Source organism: Bufo bufo, chromosome 2, assembly GCF_905171765.1.
Source record: "Bufo bufo chromosome 2, aBufBuf1.1, whole genome shotgun sequence".
In the NCBI taxonomy this organism is placed as follows: Eukaryota; Metazoa; Chordata; class Amphibia; order Anura; family Bufonidae; genus Bufo; species Bufo bufo.
The window spans coordinates 434,444,965-434,466,853 of NC_053390.1; the positions used below are offsets into that span (position 1 = coordinate 434,444,965).

At 46.3% G+C, this 21,889-nt stretch overlaps 1 protein-coding gene across 2 annotated transcripts in view; it reads right to left on the reverse strand.

Annotated features, from left to right (window-relative positions):
- The window catches only part of SLC25A42 (solute carrier family 25 member 42), a 90,484-nt gene extending 68,827 nt beyond the window's left edge, over window positions 1–21,657 (reverse strand). For both annotated transcript variants that reach the window (XM_040417420.1, XM_040417419.1), the window contains exons 1-2: window positions 21,575–21,657; window positions 2,133–2,253 (exon numbers count right to left, since the gene is read on the reverse strand). In XM_040417420.1, the coding sequence (XP_040273354.1) occupies window positions 2,133–2,244 (112 nt within the window). In that variant the 5' untranslated portion in view covers window positions 2,245–2,253; window positions 21,575–21,657. The remainder of the gene's footprint in view (window positions 1–2,132; window positions 2,254–21,574) is intronic.
- Between the last annotated feature and the right edge of the window lie 232 nt (window positions 21,658–21,889).

The following is a 21,889-nucleotide window of genomic DNA, read 5'->3' on the forward strand; positions in this document are numbered from 1 at the left end:
CAACCACACCTAGCAAATAAGAGGTAGGCAATGCTCACAGTTAATGGGACCTCCAGTGAGCATTACCACTAATACTTCAGCTGATGGGCCTTGAGGGCATAATTAACACTGTTGGGTGAAAACTACGTGTTGAAAGACTTTCCATGGCAAGTTTAAAGGAGTTTTTTGGTTAGCATCATCCTTTATAGTAATCATTTCTGAAGTTAGCTGTAATCTTGTAATTTTAATCTCAGATAATTTTTATTAAAATTTTTATAAATTGCAAAAATACAGAGAGAAAATAGTCTGCACAATATACATACAACAGTCAATAAAAGTATTACCAAAGCATTACATGATCAGTCATAGAATTAATTCCATGAATACAGTATGTATAATCCAGCATAGTAGAAGACGTACATGAGATCAAGTAATATTGTTACACAATATCCATTGTACAAACCAAGTTTCCCACCCATTTCGGTTTATAACCAAAAGACCGTCCCTCCCTACCCAACTAAAACCCATTACCCCCCACCCGAGCGGTGGAACGGGTCCGACTTCCAAAATCGGTTACGTTATCAATACTTCAAAAGAATAGCCATTGGTGTACTTCTCTTATCTGTTTAACAGGCCATTTCACACCCATCTTATGTTGTTCTAATCATCTTCAGACAGCACATATCCAAAGCTAAACAGAATAAAGGAGATAGAAAGCACAAAGAAACAAGGTCTTTGCTACAACCCACCACACAATTAGGAAAGGAAACTAATCCGGGCACTGTATCCTAATTTTCTCCCAATTTTCCCATATTTTGTTAAACTTCGTTACACATTGTCTTTTAATATATACACCTTTTTCTAAGCGCAGTATATCTGACATCCTATTGAGAAATTCTCTCCTAGAAGGAGATTGGGGTCTAAGCCAATATCTGGCTATCAGTTTCCTAGCTTGAAATAACAAATGCTGTACTCCCAGACGATGATGACGATTTTTGATGTCCAATATCCCGACTACACATGCTCTTGGCCCAGGTGTAACCGTAATATTATATGCATCTTTTATAGAGGCCAGAAGCTCCGGAGCTCCGCAAAATCCCAGAACATGTGTAACAAGGATGCAGGACTTATGCCGCATCTAGGACAATCTGCACCTGCCCGAACACCTATCCGAGCTGTAATCTTGTAATGTATTTCTTTTACCTTTATTGCTCCTAATTTCTGTTCTGGGCTGTGATCACATGACCATGTCCATGCTGCTCTTTATTTCCTGTGAAATAATGTCCATGGGTGACTGTGTCGAGGCAGTGATAGGGTAGTGGTCTAGGTTACTAGCTGGCTGGGTGTCGTTAGGGGCGGTTCTGGAATTGTGGTAGGGAAAAGAGAAGTGCATCATGGGTTTGGTTGGATACAGTAACAGGAAGTGCTACATGTAGGATGTAAACAAACGAGAGTGATTGGTTTCGGGTGTGCTGGCCGTTCTGTACATTGGGGACTGTAATTTGCAGTCCCCAGTGCATGGGGCACCATCCATGTGGCTGCTGCAGACTGATCCAGACCTATTCAACTTGAATGGGTCCGTGATCCGTCCGGACCGCAAATAAATTGAGCATGTTCTATTTTTTTGTGGTGCAGAGGCACGGACAGAAACCCCACAGAAGCACTCCGTTGTGCTTCTGTGGGGTTCTGTGCCTCCGTTCCGCACCGGACTTTCTGGATTGCGGACCTATTCAAGTGAATGGGTCTGCATCCATAATGCGGTGCACAAACGGTCAGGGCCTATATGGCAGACCCGCTATTTGCAGGCAGCAATACAGGCCCATGGTGAAAAGGGGTGAGAAGAATCCAAATTGAAAAAAAAAAAGAAAAACTAAAACATGGGAACATGTACATGTGGTAACCAACTACATAAAACCATAGTAAGCATTGAAAACCCATTTAAAGTGACACTATCAACATACATTTGGGTGCTTCTCCTACCAAAATGTTCAGCTGGCAATGGAAGATGTATCACCAGACAGGACAGATCAGTGCCCAGGCAACAATACAATGCCCGAAACCCTGCACAGTCCGCCTGAAGGTGTCCTGACAGCATCACAAATAACGTATTACTTAATTACTACAGGATCTAAAGATTTTCTTTAGTTCCTTACCATAGCAGAAGGCAGTACAGTATGCTTGCCATTTTTGCTTAGACCCACTTGACTTTCTTTTATACCATTCTCCATACCACGATTCTTCCTCAAAGAAGCTGAAAAAAAACATTAAATGTCCCTTTAGATCAAATGTAAAATAAAACAAAAAGAGATAAATGTCACTGTGAACTAAGAAATCAGTCAACTGTTTGGAATCTACTGCATCGCACTGGGACATATACTCAAAGAGAAATGGATAATTGTACCGTATACATTTATCAAACTGTGGATTTCAATCTTCAACATGAAAAACCTGTTCTTAGGATAGGCCATTAATATGTGGTCAGTGTGAGTCCTAGTGAATAATGAAAAGGATGTGGTGGCCACTGAGCACCATGCCCCTGTACATGCAGCTGATCTATGAGACACATAGAGCGAGACCCCCCACTCATCTAATATTGATGGACTATTAAAGGGAGTCTGTCACCTCCATATGGCCATATACAGCGCTTACATGGCGCTGTAGCACACCTAGACATGATTCTAATGGTACCTTTGTTATTTTCTTTATACATCCAGAAGCAGGAAAAACAACGTTTATTTCATATGCAAATGAGGGCTCGCAAGTGCCCAGGGGCGGTGTTCAGTGTGTAGGTGCCCAGGCTACTCTGCCTTTTTAACAGTTACTCCTCCCCCAGCCTCTAACTTTGCCCGCTCTCCTATTCCCTTGTATCATCCCTAGGTCCGGCCGAGATCCCGCGCCTGCGCACCGCTTCGCCAGCTGGCGCATGCGCACTAGTTGAATTGATGCTGTACCCAAAATGGGAATTGCAGTGTGCATGCCCCGGCCCGGCCCGGCAGTGCGCAGGTGCGGGATCTCAGCCGGACCTAGGGATGATACAAGGGAATAGGAGGGCGGGCAAAGGAAGAGGCTGGGGGAGGAGTAACGGTTAAAAAGGCAGAGTAGCCTGGGCACCTACACACTGAACACCGCCCCTGGGCACTTGCGAGTGCTCATTTGCATATGAAATAAACGTTGTTTTTCCTGCTTCTGGATGTCTAAAGAAAATAACAAAGGTACCATTAGAATCATGTCTAGGTGTGCTACAGCGCCATGTAAGCACTGTATATGGCCATATGGAGGTGACAGACTCCCTTTAACCACCTCCGGACCGCCTAACGCAGATTTGCATTCCGGAGGTGGCAGCGCTGCGCACAATCACGCATATACGCGTCATCTCGCGAGACGCGAGATTTCGCTCCAAGCCGGCCCGCGCATGCGCATCGCGGGCCGGCAAAAGTTAAAGAAGAAGTTCGTCACCAGCCTGCCAGCAACGATCATTGGCTGGCAGGCTGGCGATTTTCAAAAAATCCAATCACAAGTCATATAACAGATCATATTAGTAAATATGATCTGTTATATGGCTTGTCTGCTCCTGTGCTGGTCCTTTTCGTCGGTTGGATCCAGCAGAGGAGCAGACTGAACTGTGAGTACACCAAACACTACACCTTAGCCCCAGATCACCCCCCTACACCCCAATTAACCCTTTGATCACCCCTGTCAATCACTAGTGAAAGGAAAAAAAGTGATCAGTGTAAACTGTCACTTTTTTTTTTTCACTAGTATTGGCTGTTAGGTTTTAGGGATAGTTTAGGCCCCTTGGTTAGGTAGTTTAGCGTGAGTTAGCACCCAGCCCACCGCACCGCAGTCACTTATTCGCTGTTTAGCGTATCGCTAATCAGCATTTGTACTTTTATAGAATCTGTAAGTGATCAAAACTGATCACGGTCAGATCTATAATAGTATTAGTGTCACCTTAGCTCGCCCTCCACCCAAAACGCAGTGTTTGCCCGATCAGGTCTGATCGGTCGCCCACACGTGCGTTCACCCACGCCCGCCCCACCGCAGTGACAAAAAATATATATTTTTTTGATCACTGCACATTCATTTTACACGCACTGCGGCGATAAAAAAATCAGTTTTGATATTTTTTTATCAACCGCAGCGGCCTCCGGTACTTCGCTAGCCTCCCCTTTGTAAGACAGGCTTGCTTTTTTTCTTGGGTAGTCTCAGGGAATACCCCTAAATTTAGTAGTCCAAAATGTCAAACAGGGGGTATTCTTCTGAAGAGGCCTACAGGATTCTGACCCAGTCGGATGAGGAGTGGGAACCCTCATCTGACGAATCTAGCGGGTCAGAATATGAACCTGTAGAAAGCAGTGGCTCTCTGACCCAAAGTTCGGACGAGGAGGTTGAGGTCCCTGGCAGCACCAGGCGTACCCGGCCCCGTGTCGCTAGACCACAGGTTATGCAGGATCCGCTTCAGGAGCAGCAGAGTGGGGCTGTCGCTGCCGGATCACGTGGTGAGGCATACACCAGCAGCGCAGCCCTAGCTGGACCTAGTACCAGCACTGCCGTACAACATGGTGACGTGGCGAGCACCAGAAGGGCAGTTGAAGCTGGTACGGTGGCACGTGCAGTAGTTACCCCGTCGCAGCCACCGCACAGACAGGCCCGTAGAGCCCCTAGAATCCCTGAGGTGCTGGCAAACCCTGATTGGCAGTCACCAACTTCAGCCGCACCTGTAGTTCCCCCTTTCACCGCCTAGTCTGGAGTTCGGGTTGAGACGGCTCAAATCGGTTCGGCCCTGGGATTTTTTGAGCTGTTCTTGACTGAGGAGCTCTTGGACTTAGTCGTGGCAGAGACAAACAGGTATGCCACACAATTTATATCCGCCAACCCGGGAAGCTTTTATGCCCAGCCTTTCCGGTGGAAACCAGTCCAAGTTTCCGAACTTAAATTTTTTTTGGGCCTTCTCCTCAACATGGGCCTGACAAAAAAGCATGAATTGCGGTCATATTGGTCCACGAACCCGATTCATCACATGCCCATGTTCTCTGCTGCTATGTCCAGGGCACGATTTGAGGCCATCCTCCGTTTCCTGCATTTTAGCGACAACACCACCTCCCGTCCCAGAGGCCACCCAGCTTTTGACCGGCTCCTCATAGACCATTTCAACCAGAAATTTGCAGATTTGTATACCCCCGAGCAAAACATCTGCGTAGACGAGTCCCTAATACATTTTACCGGGCGCCTTGGCTTCAAACAATACATCCCAAGCAAGCGTGCCCGGTATGGGGTCAAATTGTATAAGCTCTGTGAAAGGGCCACAGGCTATAGCTATACCCACAAATTTCGGATCTATGAGGGAAAAGATCAGACCCTGGAGCCGGTCGGTTGCAGTGACTACCTGGGGAGCAGTGGGAAGATAGTCTGGGACTTGGTGTCACCCTTATTCGGCAAGGGGTACCATCTTTATGTGGACAATTTTTACACAAGTGTGGCCCTCTTTAGGCATTTGTTTCTAGAACGGATTTGCGCCTGTGGCACTGCGCGAACTAGTCGCGTGGGCTTCCCCCAACGGCTTGTAACCACCCGTCTTGCAAGGGGGGAGAGGGCTGCCTTGTGTAACGAAGAACTGCTCGCGGTGAAATGGAGAGACAAGCGTGACGTTTACATGCTCTCCTCCATTTACGCAGACACGACAATCCAAATTGAGCGAGCAACCCGTGTCATTGAAAAGCCCCTCTCAGTCCACGACTATAATTTGCTCATGGGAGGGGTGGACTTCAATGACCAGATGTTGTCTCCGTATTTAGTTTCCCGCAGAACCAGACGCTGGTATAAGAAGGTGTCTGTATATTTAATTCAATTGGCGCTGTATAATAGTTTTGTTCTCTACAGTAAGGCTGGGAGAACAGGATCCTTCCTCAAATTCCAGGAAGAGATCATCGAGAACCTCCTATATCCAGGAGGTTCCGTGGCCCCATCCACCAGTGTAGTTAGCCGTCTACACGAGCGACATTTCCCCAGTGTCGTTCCTGGTACCTCAACCCAACCGTCACCCCGAAAAAGATGTCGTGTCTGTAGCAGGAGTGGAATAAGGCGTGACACCCGCTATTTCTGTCCTGACCACCCTGCCCTATGCTTTGGTGAGTGTTTCCGGAAGTACCACACACAGGTACACCTAGCATAGGGATTGCATCTCACAGGACAGGCACACAGGGCTATTAGGGCCCTTTTACTCACAACTGCTGCAAACCTCTCCTTTCACCTGGGATAAAGTGCATAACGTACTTTGCCACATCTTTGGGCGATTTGCGCTTTGCACATTGTCCCATGGGGAAGGAGAGGTTTGTTCTATAAAGGTAAAAAAAAACTAAACAAAAAAAAAATTACCGGTAAGTAAAAAAGTTAAAAAGTTAAAAAAAAGTTAATATGTTCTGTTCTAAAGTTAATAAAGTTATTGCGTTGCGGCCTGGTTTTTTCTTTTTTGTTTTATTTTTTTTACCTTCCAGGTGGACCAACCGATCGACTAGCTGCAGCACTGATGTGCATTCGGACAGAAGCATTGCGCTGCTGTCAGATTACACGCAAGTCGGTGTATGCGGCGCTGCAAGACGAGATTTCTCCTCTGCAGTAAAAGATACGTTTGCCGAGGCATATGAGCTGAGGAGGTGGCGGTGTTCATATACTTTGGCAAACACTTGTATATATAAAAAAAATAATCCCGGCAATGATTTATTCATCCACATCGATTGATGTGAATGGAGAAATCTGGTTTGCCAGGGCATACGAGCTAAGTGGGTATGGATGTTGGGCGGAGCTCCTATGTCCTGGCAGACTCCTTTCCCCTCCTTTTTCTTTTTTTGGCAGAGATTTTTTCATCCACATTGATCGATGCGAATGAAGAAATCTGTGCCGTTCATTTTTTTCTTTCAGCCCAGAGGCTGAACGGAAAAAAAAAATCTCATTACCTGTATGCTCAATATAAGGAATAGCAGAAACTCCTAATGCTGGGCATACATGTAATGATAGCGGAGACCCTCAAATGCCAGGGCAGTACAAACACCCCACAAATAACACCATTTTGGAAAGAAGACACCCCAAGGTATTCGCTGAGGGGCATATTGAGTCCATGAAAGATTGAAATTTTTGTCCCAAGTTAGCGGAAAGGGAGACTTTGTGACAACAAAATCAAAAAAATCTATTTCCGCTAACTTGTGCCAAAAATTTTTTTTTCTATGAACTCGCCATGCCCCTCATTGAATACCTTGGGGTGTCTTCTTTCCAAAATGGGGTCACATGTGCGGTATTTATACTGCCCTGGCATTTTAGGGGCCCCAAAGCGTGAGAAGAAGTCTGGTATCCAAATGTCTAAAAATGCCCTCCTAAAAGGAATTTGGGCACCTTTGCCCACCTAGGCTGCAAAAAAGTGTCACACATGTGGTATCTCCGTATTCAGGAGAAGTTGGGGAATATGTTTTGGGGTGTCATTTTACATATACCCATGCTGGGTGAGATAAATATCTTGGTCAAATGCCAACTTTGTATAAAAAAAATGGGAAAAGTTGTCTTTTGCCAAGATATTTCTCTCACCCAGCATGGGTATATGTAAAATGACACCACAAAACACATTCCCCAACTTCTCCTGAATACGGCGATACCACATGTGTGACACTTTTTTGCAGCCTAGGTGGGCAAAGGGGCCCACATTCCAAAGAGCACCTTTCGGATTTCACAGGTCATTTACCTACTTACCACACATTAGGGCCCCTGGAAAATGCCAGGGCAGTATAACTACCCCACAAGTGACCCCATTTTGGAAAGAAGACACCCCAAGGTATTCCGTGAGGGGCATGGCAAGTTCCTAGAATTTTTTATTTTTTGTCACAAGTTAGTGGAAAATGATGATTTTTTTTTTTTTTTTTTCATACAAAGTCTCATATTCCACTAACTTGTGACAAAAAATAAAAACTTCCATGAACTCACTATGCCCATCAGCGAATACCTTGGGGTCTCTTCTTTCCAAAATGGGGTCACTTGTGGGGTAGTTATACTGCCCTGGCATTCTAGGGGCCCAAATGTGTGGTAAGGAGTTTGAAATCAAATTCTGTAAAAACTGACCAGTGAAATCCGAAAGGTGCTCTTTGGAATATGGGCCCCTTTGCCCACCTCTGGTATCTCCGTACTCAGATACCACATCTGGTATCTCCGTACTCAGGAGAAGTTGAGGAATGTGTTTTGGGGTGTCTTTTTACATATACCCATGCTGGGTGAGATAAATATCTTGGTCAAATGCCAACTTTGTATAAAAAAAATGGGAAAAGTTGTCTTTTGCCAAGATATTTCTCTCACCCAGCATGGGTATATGTAAAATGACACCCCAAAACACATTCCCCAACTTCTCCTGAGTACGGAGATACCAGATGTGTGACACTTTTTTGCAGCCTAGGTGGGCAAAGGGGCCCATATTACAAAGAGCACCTTTCGGATTTCACTGGTCAGTTTTTACAGAATTTGATTTCAAACTCCTTACCACACATTTGGGCCCCTAGAATGCCAGGGCAGTATAACTACCCCACAAGTGACCCCATTTTGGAAAGAAGAGACCCCAAGGTATTTCGTGATGGGCATAGTGAGTTCATAGAACTTTTTATTTTTTGTCACAAGTTAGTGGAATATGAGACTTTGTAAGAAAAAAAAAAAATCATCATTTTCCGCTAACTTGTGACAAAAAATAAAAAGTTCTATGAACTCACTATGCCCATCAGCGAATACCTTAGGGTGTCTACTTTCCGAAATGGGGTCATTTGTGGGGTGTTTGTACTGTCTGGGCATTGTAGAACCTCAGGAAACATGACAGGTGCTCAGAAAGTCAGAGCTGCTTCAAAAAGCGGAAATTCACATTTTTGTACCATAGTTTGTAAATGCTATAACTTTTACCCAAACCATTTTTTTTTTACCCAAACATTTTTTTTTTATCAAAGACATGTAGAACAATAAATTTAGAGCAAAATTTATATATGGATCTCGTTTTTTTTTTGCAAAATTTTACAACTGAAAGTGAAAAATGTCATTTTTTTGCAAAAAAAAAATCGTTAAATTTCGATTAATAACAAAAAAAGTAAAAATGTCAGCAGCAATGAAATACCACCAAATGAAAGCTCTATTAGTGAGAAGAAAAGGAGGTAAAATTCATTTGGGTGGTAAGTTGCATGACCGAGCAATAAACGGTGAAAGTAGTGTAGTGCAGAAGTGTAAAAAGTGGCCTGGTCTTTCAGGGTGTTTAAGCACTGGGGGCTGAGGTGGTTAAAAGGGGTTAACATATCCCCTTCTTCCCCCACTTAGCCCCTCTGACATGGGAGAATGGGAGCGGCTGGGCTCCAATGGCAAAAGGGACAGCTTCTTGGGCTTCTTAATAAAGAGGTAATTTGCATATGAATAAAAGCGATTTATTTTTTCTACAGAAATGACATGACATATGGCATTAAAACTAGTATATTTTAAACTAAATCAAGGAGACTGATGTGTTGATGTGAAAAGCTCTGTTGCTAAAAATCCTGATGACAGAATCCCTTTCAGCTATTTGGTCAGTTAACTCCATCAGTTAGGGCTCATGCCCACGAACGTAAGGGCTCCGTGCCCGTGCTGCGGTCCGCAATGCACGGCCACAGACACATTCACTTGAATGGGGTCCGCACCGCAAAAAAGTAGTGCATGCGCTACTTTTTTGCAGTGCGGAGGCACGGCCAGATACACCACGGAAGCACTCCGTAGTGCTTCCATGGGGTTCCGATCCGTGCCTCCATTTCGCATCTCCGTGATTGTGGACCCATTGAAGTGAATGGGTCCTCGATCCGTGATGCGGAAGGCACACGGCCGGTGCCTGTGTATTGTGGACCCGCTGTATGCAGGCCGCAATATGGCCACAGGAGGCACACGGTCGTGTGCATGAGCCCTTATTGTGCTAAAAACACGGAACAGGTACAGATCTTTACATTACACCTGATTTCTGAGTAGGCTTTACTACTGGTTTTTGCTCACAAAAACTGATTGTAATAAATGACCAAATAACTGAAGTGTGAACTCTGCCTTACTTTTATTATATGGGTCAGTTCGATTAACACAATACCAAATATGTATAATTTGTCTTTTTACTACTTTTGCACAATAATAGCACATCTCATTCAAAAATAATATATATGTATTTTTTTAATTGTTGCTTTTCAAGAACTATAATTTATTCATTTTTCCACTGATGTAGCGGGTATTTGGCTTATTTTTTGCAGGATGAGATGTAGTTTTCAGGACTAGGTTTTAGAGGAGGAAAATAAAGAAAAAAAGTATTTTTCATCAGACCTCAGATCAGACCCCCAATGTTAATCAGTCCTCAATTCCCACCAACTAAAATCTATTGTCTATGGGCAGCTTCAGGTTAAAGAGAATCTGTCACACAGTCTGCAGGCAGCATGTTATAGTGCAGGAGGATCTGAGTAGATTGATATATAGTTTTGAAAAGTTTCAGTAAAATTTGTAAATTATACATTTACATCTCTGCTCTTTCTGAGTTCACTTGCTTAGAAAGTGATTAGTAGCATTCTCTGTGTAAGTGTGTATACATAGATAGCTGTCAGTCACTGATAGCTGTACACAGGGGAGGTGTTATCAGTGATTGATAGCATTTTCTGTGTAAGTGTGTATACAGATATAACTGTCAGTCACTGATAGTTGTACATGGGGACAGGTATTATCAGTGATTGATAGCATTCTCTGTGTAAGTGTGTATACATAGATACATGTAAGCCACTGATAAGACGGTCCCCATGTACAACTGAACTCAGAAAAAGCAGAGATTTAAATGTGTAAGGGTACTTTCACACTTGCGTTGTTCTTTTCCGGCATAGAGTTCCGTCACAGGGGCTCTATACCGGAAAAGAACTGATCAGGTATATCCCCATGCATTCTGAATGGAGAGTAATCCGTTCAGGATGCATCAGGATGTCTTCAGTTCAGTCGTTTTGACTGATCAGGCAAAAGATAAAACCGTAGCATGCTACGGTTTTATCTCCGGCGAAAAAAACTGAAGACTTGCCTGGATGCCGGATCCGGCATTTTTCCCCATAGGAATGTATTAGTGCCAGATCCGGCATTCAAAATACCGGAATGCCGAATCCATCCTTCCGGCCTGCGCATGCGCAGACCAGTAAAAATGTGAAAAAAAATACAAGACGGATCCGTCTGTCCACATGACAAGTGGAGAGACGGATCTGTTCTTGCAATGCATTTGTAAGACGGATCCGCATCCGGATCAGTCTCACAAATGCTTTCAGTCACATCCAAATCGGCGGATCCGGCGGGCAGTTCCGACGACGGAACTGCCCCCCCGGATCACACTGCCGCAAGTGTGAAAGTAGCCTAAATGGTCTAAAAGTTTTACTAACTCTTTTCCCATAAAGCCATATATCAACCTGCTCAATAACCTGATGCCTACAGATTGCACTGGCTGCAGTGGTCATGTGCAGTATACTGGCACATCACCACTGCAGTCATGAAAACAAAGCCTGGCAGGAAAGACCAGGCAGCGACAGTGAAACGGAGGACTTTGCACTGGCAAGCATAACTTTTTTATTACTATTATTTTGATACCTAACTCAGACAACACCTTTAAAGGGAATCTGTCACCACATACCTCAATATAAAAGCAAGAACACCATTAGATCCATTATGGTATCTCGATCTAAACATTTTTGTCCCCTTCCCGATCGATCAATTACTGCAAAATGCTTTTTTTTCTAATGCGTCATGTATATGAGCTGTTTGGTGCAATGAAGATGTGCACCCCACTGCACCAAAAGCTATGCTCCTTATTACTGCCAGCCCTGCCTCTCAGCTTTGGGTGACAGGGGCGGGCAGTAGAGATGCACTGCACATGTCTTCACTTCGGGCGCTGGCACACACGCAGTACAGCCCTGATGCTTTCCAGAGGTGAAATCATCTGTTCTGCGCATACACAAATCCCCAAAGCAATGGCACATGCACAGTAACACGGGGCCAGGTGAGGTTAGACCTCCTTCTGGCTTTGTCACTTAAAGCTGGTGGTGGCTGGCAGCTATAAGGAGTGGAGCTTTAGGTAAGGCGAGGTGCAACAATGATGCCCTAGCTGCACCAAATGTAGTGTCCCACTACGTAAAGGTGGGCACTACTCAAGGGTCAATTGGGTCATGTTGTTCTCCACCTCCTGTGGAACATGGTCATGGTATTTTGTATTGCATTGTAATGTGTAATGCCATGTTAATTCCTGTGTACCAGGCCTGCTAGGGGTGTAGTTTCTCCTCCCAAGCTGTAGAGGGAGCTAGGGAACCCCCTAGTACAGTGATGGCGAACCTATGGCACGGGTGCCAGAGGCGGCACTCAGAGCCCTCTCTGTGGGCACCCACGCCCTGGAAAAAGTCTATAGCATACCAATATGCTTTAGACTTTTCCTGCAATTCATCAGCACAGGACGCACTATGAACAGCACAGGCGGCACACTGAATGTAGGCTATTAAGCTATTATAGCTATATGATAAAGTACATGAAAGATATACTATATTGTATTCAGGTTAAATTGCCGTGTTGGCACTTTGCGATAAATAAGTGGGTATTTGGTTGCAGTTTGGGCACTCGGTCTCTAAAAGGTTCACCATCACTGCCCTAGTATATATAGATAGGTCCAGTCCAGAGAGAGTTGTGTGTGGTCAGAAGCCAAGTGTGCACTTTAGCCAGAGGTTAGCTGAAGAGCAGCTTCTAACATGCAGTTAGATAGACGCAGGTTAGGAACCTGGGCTAGGAGAAGAGGTTTCCTCCTGAAGTTATCCTGCACCTTGCCAAGTACAGAGCAGTGCTAATATTATCCAGCAAAGTAGAAAGCTGAAAGGCAGAAGGTTACTTACAGCAAGTGGATTTATACCAAAGGAAGGTTTCCCTACCCAAGGATAAAGCCAGCTATTAGGCATCCGGGCCTTGGAGAAAGTCAGACAGGATTCTGCAGAAAGTACAGCCTGATCTGTGAGTTTATTCCCTCTGAGTTATCTTGCTAAGATTCTACCTGCCATTTATGTAAAGCCTGCCTGATACCAATATCCTTCATATGGAACTGTCTGAAGCCTGTATATAGTTGAACTGTTCAGTAAAAAGGAGTTCTGGTTCACTACAATCATGTGTACCTCAATTATTCCTCCAAGAAATCGGTGTGCCATCGTTACCGGCACTGGCGTCACGAACTGCAAGGGATCTTGCCACTGGCACGCTAAACTTCCAACACCCAGGGCACCTCACCTACCATCCGGCCTGGTCTCTATATACAGAGAGTGCCCCAGAGGATCCATGTGCCAGCCTCTCCATCACTGCTGTACGCCTGCCCAGGGTATTCTACAAATTGTGAGTACCAAGAGCAACCCTCGGTCTGTTAACTGACCCCCGTGACCTCACACTCGCTCCCCCTGAAGGACTGGCGTACTGCACAAACAGCTAATTTGCATATTAGAAAAAAAAAATAGATTTTTGTACTTACCGTAAAATCTGTTTCTCCTGCAGACACTGAACTGCCACCAAAAAAGCCACCTTGCAGGAGCTGCGTCCCCCAATAAACGGAAGAGAAACAGATTTTATGGTAAGTACAAAAATCTAGTTTTCTCATCCGTATCATTGGGGGACACAGTCTTGACCTTAGGACGTTCCAGAGCAGTCCCCGGGGTAGGTCAAAAACTAAGAAGCCATCCTGCCAATCCGAGGACCGCTTTCTGCAAAACTCTACGCCCCAGAAAAGTGTCAGAAGATGCAAAGGTGTACACACTCATTGCCCGAGCAAAATGAGCAGTAACCCAGGAGGGTGGAGCCAGTCTACTGATGCGGTACGCTTCCACAATAGCCAAACAAATCCATCGGGAAATAGAAACTTTGGCGACAGCCAGCCCTCGTCTCGGTCCCTCCGGAATGACGAATAATGAATCTGTCCGTCGGAAAGAGGACGTCTGAAACAGATAGATGCAAATCCAAACCAGATGCCCGCTGATGATGAAGGGCGACCGACAGGCAAGAGCCGGTAGATCCGACACCCTACGGATGGAAAAGACTGCCAACAAAAAAGGCCACCTTGCAGGACAGGAAGCGAAGGGACACCTGCTGCAAAGGCTCAAACTGAGGACTGGAGAGCACTGAGCACCAGATTAACTCCTTAGTGACCAGCCTATTTGGGCCTTTATGACCAAGCGTTTTTCTTCCTTTTTTCATGGTCTCCTTCCAAGAGCTATAACTTTTATATTTTTTCGTCTATATAGCTTTATGACGGCTTGTTTTTTATGGGACAAGTTGTAGTTTTCAATGGCGCCATTTTGGGGTACACAACTTTCTGATTAACTTTTATTAACTCTTTCTGGGAGGGAGATGGGGAAAAATAGCAATACAGCCACTGCGTTTTTACATTATAAATTTTACGGCGTTCATTTTTCGGTACAAATAAAAATATCTTTATTCTCTGGGTCAGTAGGATTACAATGATACTAAATACTTATAATTTTTTTTTACGTTTTACTACTTTTTTTTGCAATAAACCCCCTTTTATTAACCAAAAAAATGATTTTGCATTGCCACTTCACAAGACCCATAACTTTTTTATTTAATTTTTACTATGGAGTTGTGTGAGGGCTTGATTTTTGGGGGACGACTTGTATTTTTCATTGGTATCATTTTGGAGTAAATGCCGCTTTTTGATCGCTTATTACGTTTTTTTCAGTGGAAACTAAGAATAAATTAGAAATTCTGTCTTTTTTTATGGCGTTCACCATAGGGGATAATTTATGTAATATTTATGTAGTCCGGGTCGTTACAGACGCGGAAATACCAAACATATGGGGGATATTTTCTTTTTGCATATTTTTTTATTTTATGGAATTTTTTTTATTTAATAAATGTGTATTTTTTTTCTATTTTTTTTTTACTACTTAATAGTCCCACAAGGGGACTATAATATACAGTATTTTGATTGCTTTTAAAATGTAATGCATTATCTCTATAATGCATTACCGTATTTTTCGCCCTATAAGACACACCGGCCCATAAGGTGCACCTAGGTTTTTGAGGAGGAAAATAAGAAAAAAATATTTTTAACCAAAAGGTGTGCTTTTGGTGGGTTTTGAACTAATGGTGGTCTGTGGATGGCACTGTTATGGGGGGCGACCTGTGGATGGCACTGTTATGGGGGGCGACCTGTGGATGGCACTGTTATGGGGGGCGACCTGTGGATGGCACTGTTATGGGGGGCGTCCTGTGGATGGCACTGTTATGGGGGGCGACCTGTGGATGGCACTGTTATGGGGGGCGACCTGTGGATGGCACTGTTATGGGGGGCGACCTGTGGATGGCACTGTTATGGGGGGCGACCTGTGGATGGCACTGTTATGGGGGGCGACCTGTGGATGGCACTGTTATGGGGGGGCGACCTGTGGATGGCACTGTTATGGGGGGCGACCTGTGGATGGCACTGTTATGGGGGGCGACCTGTGGATGGCACTGTTATGGGGGGCGACCTGTGGATGGCACTGTTATGGGGGGCGACCTGTGGATGGCACTGTTATGGGGGGCGACCTGTGGATGGCACTGTTATGGGGGGCGACCTGTGGATGGCACTGTTATGGGGGGCGACCTGTGGATGGCACTGTTATGGGGGGCGATCTGTGGATGGCACAGTTATGGGGGGCGATCTGTGGATGGCACTGTTATGGGGGGCGATCTGTGGATGGCACTGTTATGGGGGGCGATCTGTGGATGGCACTGTTATGGGGGGCGATCTGTGGATGGCACTGTTATGGGGGGCGATCTGTGGATGGCACTGTTATGGGGGGCGATCTGTGGATAGCACTGTTATGGGGGGCAATCTGTGGATGGCACTGTTATGGGGGGCGATCTGTGGATGGCACTGTTTTGGGGGGGTGATCTGTGGATGGCACTGTTTTGGGGGGGTGATTTGTAGATGGCACCGTTTTGGGGGGGCCCCTTATTGACTGCCGTAAAAAGGCGTATGGGTGATCACTAAGGGGTTAAGGTCCCAAGGATTCAACAGAAGCCGGTAAGGGGGCGCAGCGTGCACCCCCCTCCCCTGCAGAAAGGGAAGCCAAATTCCACTGAAAAAGAATGAGGTCTAGATATCAAGGGCCAAAGTACTGCAGATGTGACAAAACTTGCCCCCCATGGGGGAGGAAGTAGGGATGCCTGGCAGAGACCCCAAACACCAGTGGGACCATGACGAACAAGTCAGGGCTAGAGAACCTGGACCAACACCACCAGCGCAGGCATCCCACAGCAGAAAGGGGGCATACGAGCCCCCAATGGCTATGAACACTAGCCAAGCAGGCAGTAACAGTATGTGGAGAAAGTGCAACTACTCACCCTGCGAAAGAGGAGAAGTAGAAAAGGCTGATGCGTCTCAGAAGGTAACCAGTATCTAGGGGTGACAACAAGGACAGTATGACTGCTCTACACGGGTAGGGGAGCCATGCAAACAATGAACATATGCAAACTGAATAAGTGCATACCCAAAAGCACACGGAGGCAACGCTGATGCTGTCACCGTAGTAGAAGGTAGAGGCAATGCACTACCTTTAAAGGCTCGAAGCCTGCGCCATAGAAATCGGCAGGTTATACCATGCACCGAAAGCCGTACTAATACCCACGCAAAGTGAGCAAACCCATACATATAAGGCCTGGAGGATCTATCACACCTGGTGATGGCAGAACATGATCACAGTGCCACCTATGATCAGGAAATGTAGGCACAATCACAGCTACAACTAGCAAGAAGGTTCCACCCCTAGAAGGGGGACGATGAACAGAAATACAGCTCAATTCTAACCAAATAGAACTAAGGGAACTGCACCCACATCCATCTGTACTAATAACCAGCACTGCAAGCCTCAGCAGAGAGCCCAGAAGCACTTTCCTCAGCACAGTAGCACTGAGGCAAGGAAGGGGTTAAGCAGAAGGCAGGGGCGGAGCTTATCGGCAACTGGTGGGGCTAGAGCAATTACTACACCAGGTTGGATCATGCTTAGCTTCCAAATGCACATGTAGGTTAATCACCAGATTATTAGGGCATTTTTCTTAGGAAACAACCTAATAACACACTGAGCTATTATAGAAAGTCTGGGAATAAGCAGAAGTGTGTCGTCGTCGTCCCCCGCCCCAGAAGGGGACACCTGCCGAAACTGAGGCCTCGGGTGGAGGTAAGCAGGCCTCCATGGGGGATATTTACATGGAAAAACCTGAGGAGGAATGGGGGCCTTGGGGACTGAGAGAATACTCACCCGTCTGGCGTTTTCTGCCCCCCTGGCTCCAGCCGGGTCACCAGCTTTGGTGTGTTACCCCTTGGTGAGGGTAGCTACACCGGTAACAGAGGGGACTTTGGCAGAGACCAGACCTGGTGACCCGAAAGCTGTCGGGAAACAGAGGTTTTTACAGGAACCTCTGGTCCTCCTTGCCTTCTGGAGACCGGGAACGTGCAGCGGGCTTGGGGACCCCCTGGACTCCCATCTCCTGGGTGGGAACGCAGGCAGCTTGGAGACTGCCCTCAGCCCAGCTAAAGGAAAGAAAAAGAGAAAAATGTTAAAGAATGAAAAGAAAAAATTCAGCAGACCTGCAAAGCAGCAAGGTCTGCCTCCTATGGACACTAAGCTAAAACTGATTAGCTCAGTGTCTGCAGGAGGGATATAGCTGAGAGGAGGAGCTAACACTTTTTTTTGCTTAGTGTCGCCTCCTAGAGGCAACAGCTATACCCAAGGTCAAGACTGTGTCCCCCAATGATACGGATGAGAAAGCAGCATTTTTCAGTAATGGAAGCATCGATTGGGTAGGGGACAAAAACGTATGGATCAAGATATCGTAACGGATCTAACAGTGGTCTCTTATTTTGGAGGTATGTGGTGACAGAATCCCTTTAACATGACAATAAACTAGCACTGGTGCTCAGAGCTTCTAAAAGGGATGAAACGTCACCTGATAAGTATAAACTATCACATTCTGTGATCGACTGGAAAAAAAAACTGGCAATGGTCCTACACAAGGATAAGTATAACGCAAAGTACAACCTGTTTGATATTTTGTCACTTGCAGTGACATTATTAAAAGCCACAGACCTGTCCCATGCTAGGTGTGACCGGGCAATACGGTGTGTGCCACAGTTCTTATTGAACCGCACCACTGACTATTTCTAAACTTGGCACCCAGTTCCGGCAATAAAGCCAAAACTTTATACCACTGAACTCCAGAACAGGAACGGAAAATTACCGCAAATTCCGCATAATGCGCATTACCTGCTGATTTGTAAGAATTAATCCACATTTCTGATTAGGTGTCTGACATTTTCTTATAATTATCCTCAAGGAATCAGTTGTCTTGCAGAACTTTTAACAGGACCATGACGGTCACCTACAGCAAGCGTGGATGAAACTGATCCTGCAGGATCAGTATGTGCTCACTGCCAGCAGGGCACTGTGCCATTTTAGAGGAATGCATACTGCACCCTACTTGTGCCACAGGAAACCCTCTAACGGTTTACAATGTCACTGAGAAAAGAAAGTAGGTGACAATGTGCAATCCACAGTTATCTACAGGGATTTTTCAGGGTGCTGGAAGCTGAAAGTTTACTGCAAGTGTATAAGAGCTAAGATCGGGGAAGGAGGGGGTGCTGGCTCCCCCCTCTCTCTCTCTCTCTCTCTCTCTTTTGAAGGCCTGGGCTCTGTCACTGTAAATATATAGTCTGACATTGCAGCAGCCAATCACTGGCCCTGGTGGAGACGGGATCCCCTTGTTTCATGTGACCATTTGTCATGACGTAAGGGAGCCATGTCAGACCAGATATTTACAGCAAGGTAGCCCAGCGGAGCGTCCCAGGCTAGGAGGAGAAGGAGCGTGAAGCAGATAAGTAAGCTTTCCTTTGGGCCCCTTACAGACAAGCGAGCGTCACGCTCCAGACTCGCAGAGCAGCACCCGTCCTGAACTCCCAGCACTGACGGAGTGACACAGCATTATATTGATTTATGATGCTATGTAGAGTTGAGGAATGTATTGGATAACACTGACAACATTATGTCAGTGTTATCCAATACATTCCAGAACTGTAAGGGTTACATAGCATCATAAATCAATATAATGCTGTGTCACTCCGTCAGTGCTGGGAGTTCAGGACGGGTGCTGCTCTGCGAGTCTGGAGCGTGACACTCGCTTGTCTGAAGCGAGGGGGGTGGAGGGGGCAAAACCCCCACCCATTCTTGCACAACCCCTATTCAGCAGGTTGGTTCCTATGACACTGGCTAACCAGCTACATACAGCTGCATTTGGCAGCTGAAGGCATCTGTGTTGGTCCCATGTTCATAGGTGTCCGCATTGCTGAGAAAAATGATGTTTTAATGTATGCAAATGAGGCACTAGGAGCAACGGGGGTGTTGCCATTAGGCTATTGCTACACGGCGACACTGGTCACGGCCAGGATCACTGAGTAGCGGTGATCCCATGGAAATTAATGGGATTGCCGCAACATGGCTGGATTTCTTGTGTCTGTCGCAGTTAACCCGTTTCTATGGAATCACCGCTACTCAGCGATCCTGGCCGTGACCAGTGTCGCCCTGGCCTCACTCCCAGAGCAGGAATCAGCAACCTCTGGCACTCCAGCTGTTGTGAAACTACAACTCCCAGCATGCACAGTTACTTGGCTGTTCTTGTAACTACCATAGAAGTGAAATGAGGATTCTGGGAGTTGTAGTTTCAGAACAGCTGGAGTGCCGGAGGTTGCTGATCCATGTCCTAGAGGCTCCGCTACAACCTCTGCATTTTGATTGACAGGGCTAGGAGTAATAACATTTTCACTGCCTAGTCAGCCAGTTTCATAGCTACAAATCTGCTGACAGATGCCCCTTTAAAGGGTATCCCAGTCATCACAGGTTATCTACTATCGAGAAGATAGGGAATAATTATTAGAACGTGAGGGTCCAACCACTGGGACCCCCACTGATAACAAGAGCAGGGACCCAGTGAATGAAGCAGCAGGTCAGGAACGTGAACTACCACTCCCTTCATCTTTATGGTTAAAACGGCATTTCTTCACATCACTGCTAAGGTTGTAAAGGTATATTGAGGTTCTTGACTGCATTTCGGTATAAAGATTTTTTGGGGTAAATATGCCCATGAACATAACTCAGAACTTGGGTCATGAAAATAAATGGATTGTATCCGTTATGAGAATATGAAGAGACATTAGAAAAAGCAGCAAGCAGGCGAGTTCTCCAGCCTGCCAGTTATACCCGTTCACCCCTGTCCTTGTGCCGGTGCAACCTCCAGCCTGCAAGTTATACCCATCCACCCCTATCCTTGTACAGGTGAGACCTCCAGTCTGCCAGTTATACCCATCCACCCCTATCCTTGTGCCGGTGAGACCTCCAGCCTGCCAGTTATACCCGTCCACCCCTGTCCTTGTACAGGTGAGACCTCCAGCCTGCCAGTTATACCCATCCACCCCTGTCCTTGTGCCGGTGAGAACTCCAGCCTGCCAGTTATACCCATCCACCCCTGTCCTTGTGCCGGTGAGACCTCCAGCCTGCCAGTTATACCCATCCACCCCTGTCCTTGTACAGGTGAGACCTCCAGCCTGCCAGTTATACCCATCCACCCCTGTCCTTGTGCCGGTGAGAACTCCAGCCTGCCAGTTATACCCATCCACCCCTGTCCTTGTGCCGGTGAGACCTCCAGCCTGCCAGTTATACCCATCCACCCCTGTCCTTGTGCCGGTGAGACCTCCAGCCTGCCAGTTATACCCATCCACCCCTGTCCTTGTGCCGGTGAGACCTCCAGCCTGCCAGTTATACCCATCCACCCCTGTCCTTGTGCCGGTGAGACCTCCAGCCTGCCAGTTATACCCATCCACTCCTGTCCTTGTACAGGTGAGAACTCCAGCCCGTCAGTTATACCCATCCACTCCTGTCCTTGTACAGGTGAGAACTCCAGCCCGTCAGTTATACCCATGCACCCCTGGGCAGAAGGGCAATGCAGAGCTGAATGAGACTTGATACCAAAGAAATTCACCATAATCCATAGGAAAGAGCAGTAAAGTCCTTGGCATAGTGTATACCGCCTGCAATCCTAGTGAGCATGTACAATAATCTCTTTCTTATAGGTCAAATCCTAATCTCACAGGTTGAGCTGGAGGATTTGCTGTGAGTTTCAAGGGTTAATATGGCTCTGGGTCTTGTAATCCGGGATAATCCTGTGATCGCAAGTGTTTATCTGCCAGTAGGCAGCATGTGATGTCAGTGTCAGCCCCAGCAAACTGGCAACACACGCTGGGTATACAGCTACGTCCTAAATTTCTATACATTGAGGGCTAGTGAATGCAACAACTCTCCCGGGCACGTGAATACCAACACCTCCAGAACCAATAGTATGGAAGAAACAAATGTTGTGAAGGGGAGGTGGCAGTGCCAACCGAAACATGACAGGGCGCACAGACAAACTTAAATGGAGGCTGGCACAGCATGCCACTGGCCAGGGCACAAACAAACAGTGGGAACATACGCCTGCCAGCAGGTGACACACTCACCTGTTAGCTAGTCCTCGGAAACCCGCTTCTAAAAAGCGTTCTCTGCAGGCCACCGTAGCACAGGCTGAGTAGCCCGGGACACGCCCTGCACACTGTTGCCTTGTGGCTAAGCTAAGACAATTGGTTTGTAAAATCAGAATGACAGGACCGTAAACCAATGAAAATCGACGGGGCGCAACCATGTGTGGCGGGGCTAGGAGGCTGGAGTTTAAAAGATGATTGACGTAAGAATAAACCAATTCTGAAATAAGGGGGTGGGGTTATTAATCCCATGTGGCTGCTATTTTGGGGGGATGGGAGAAGGGTGAA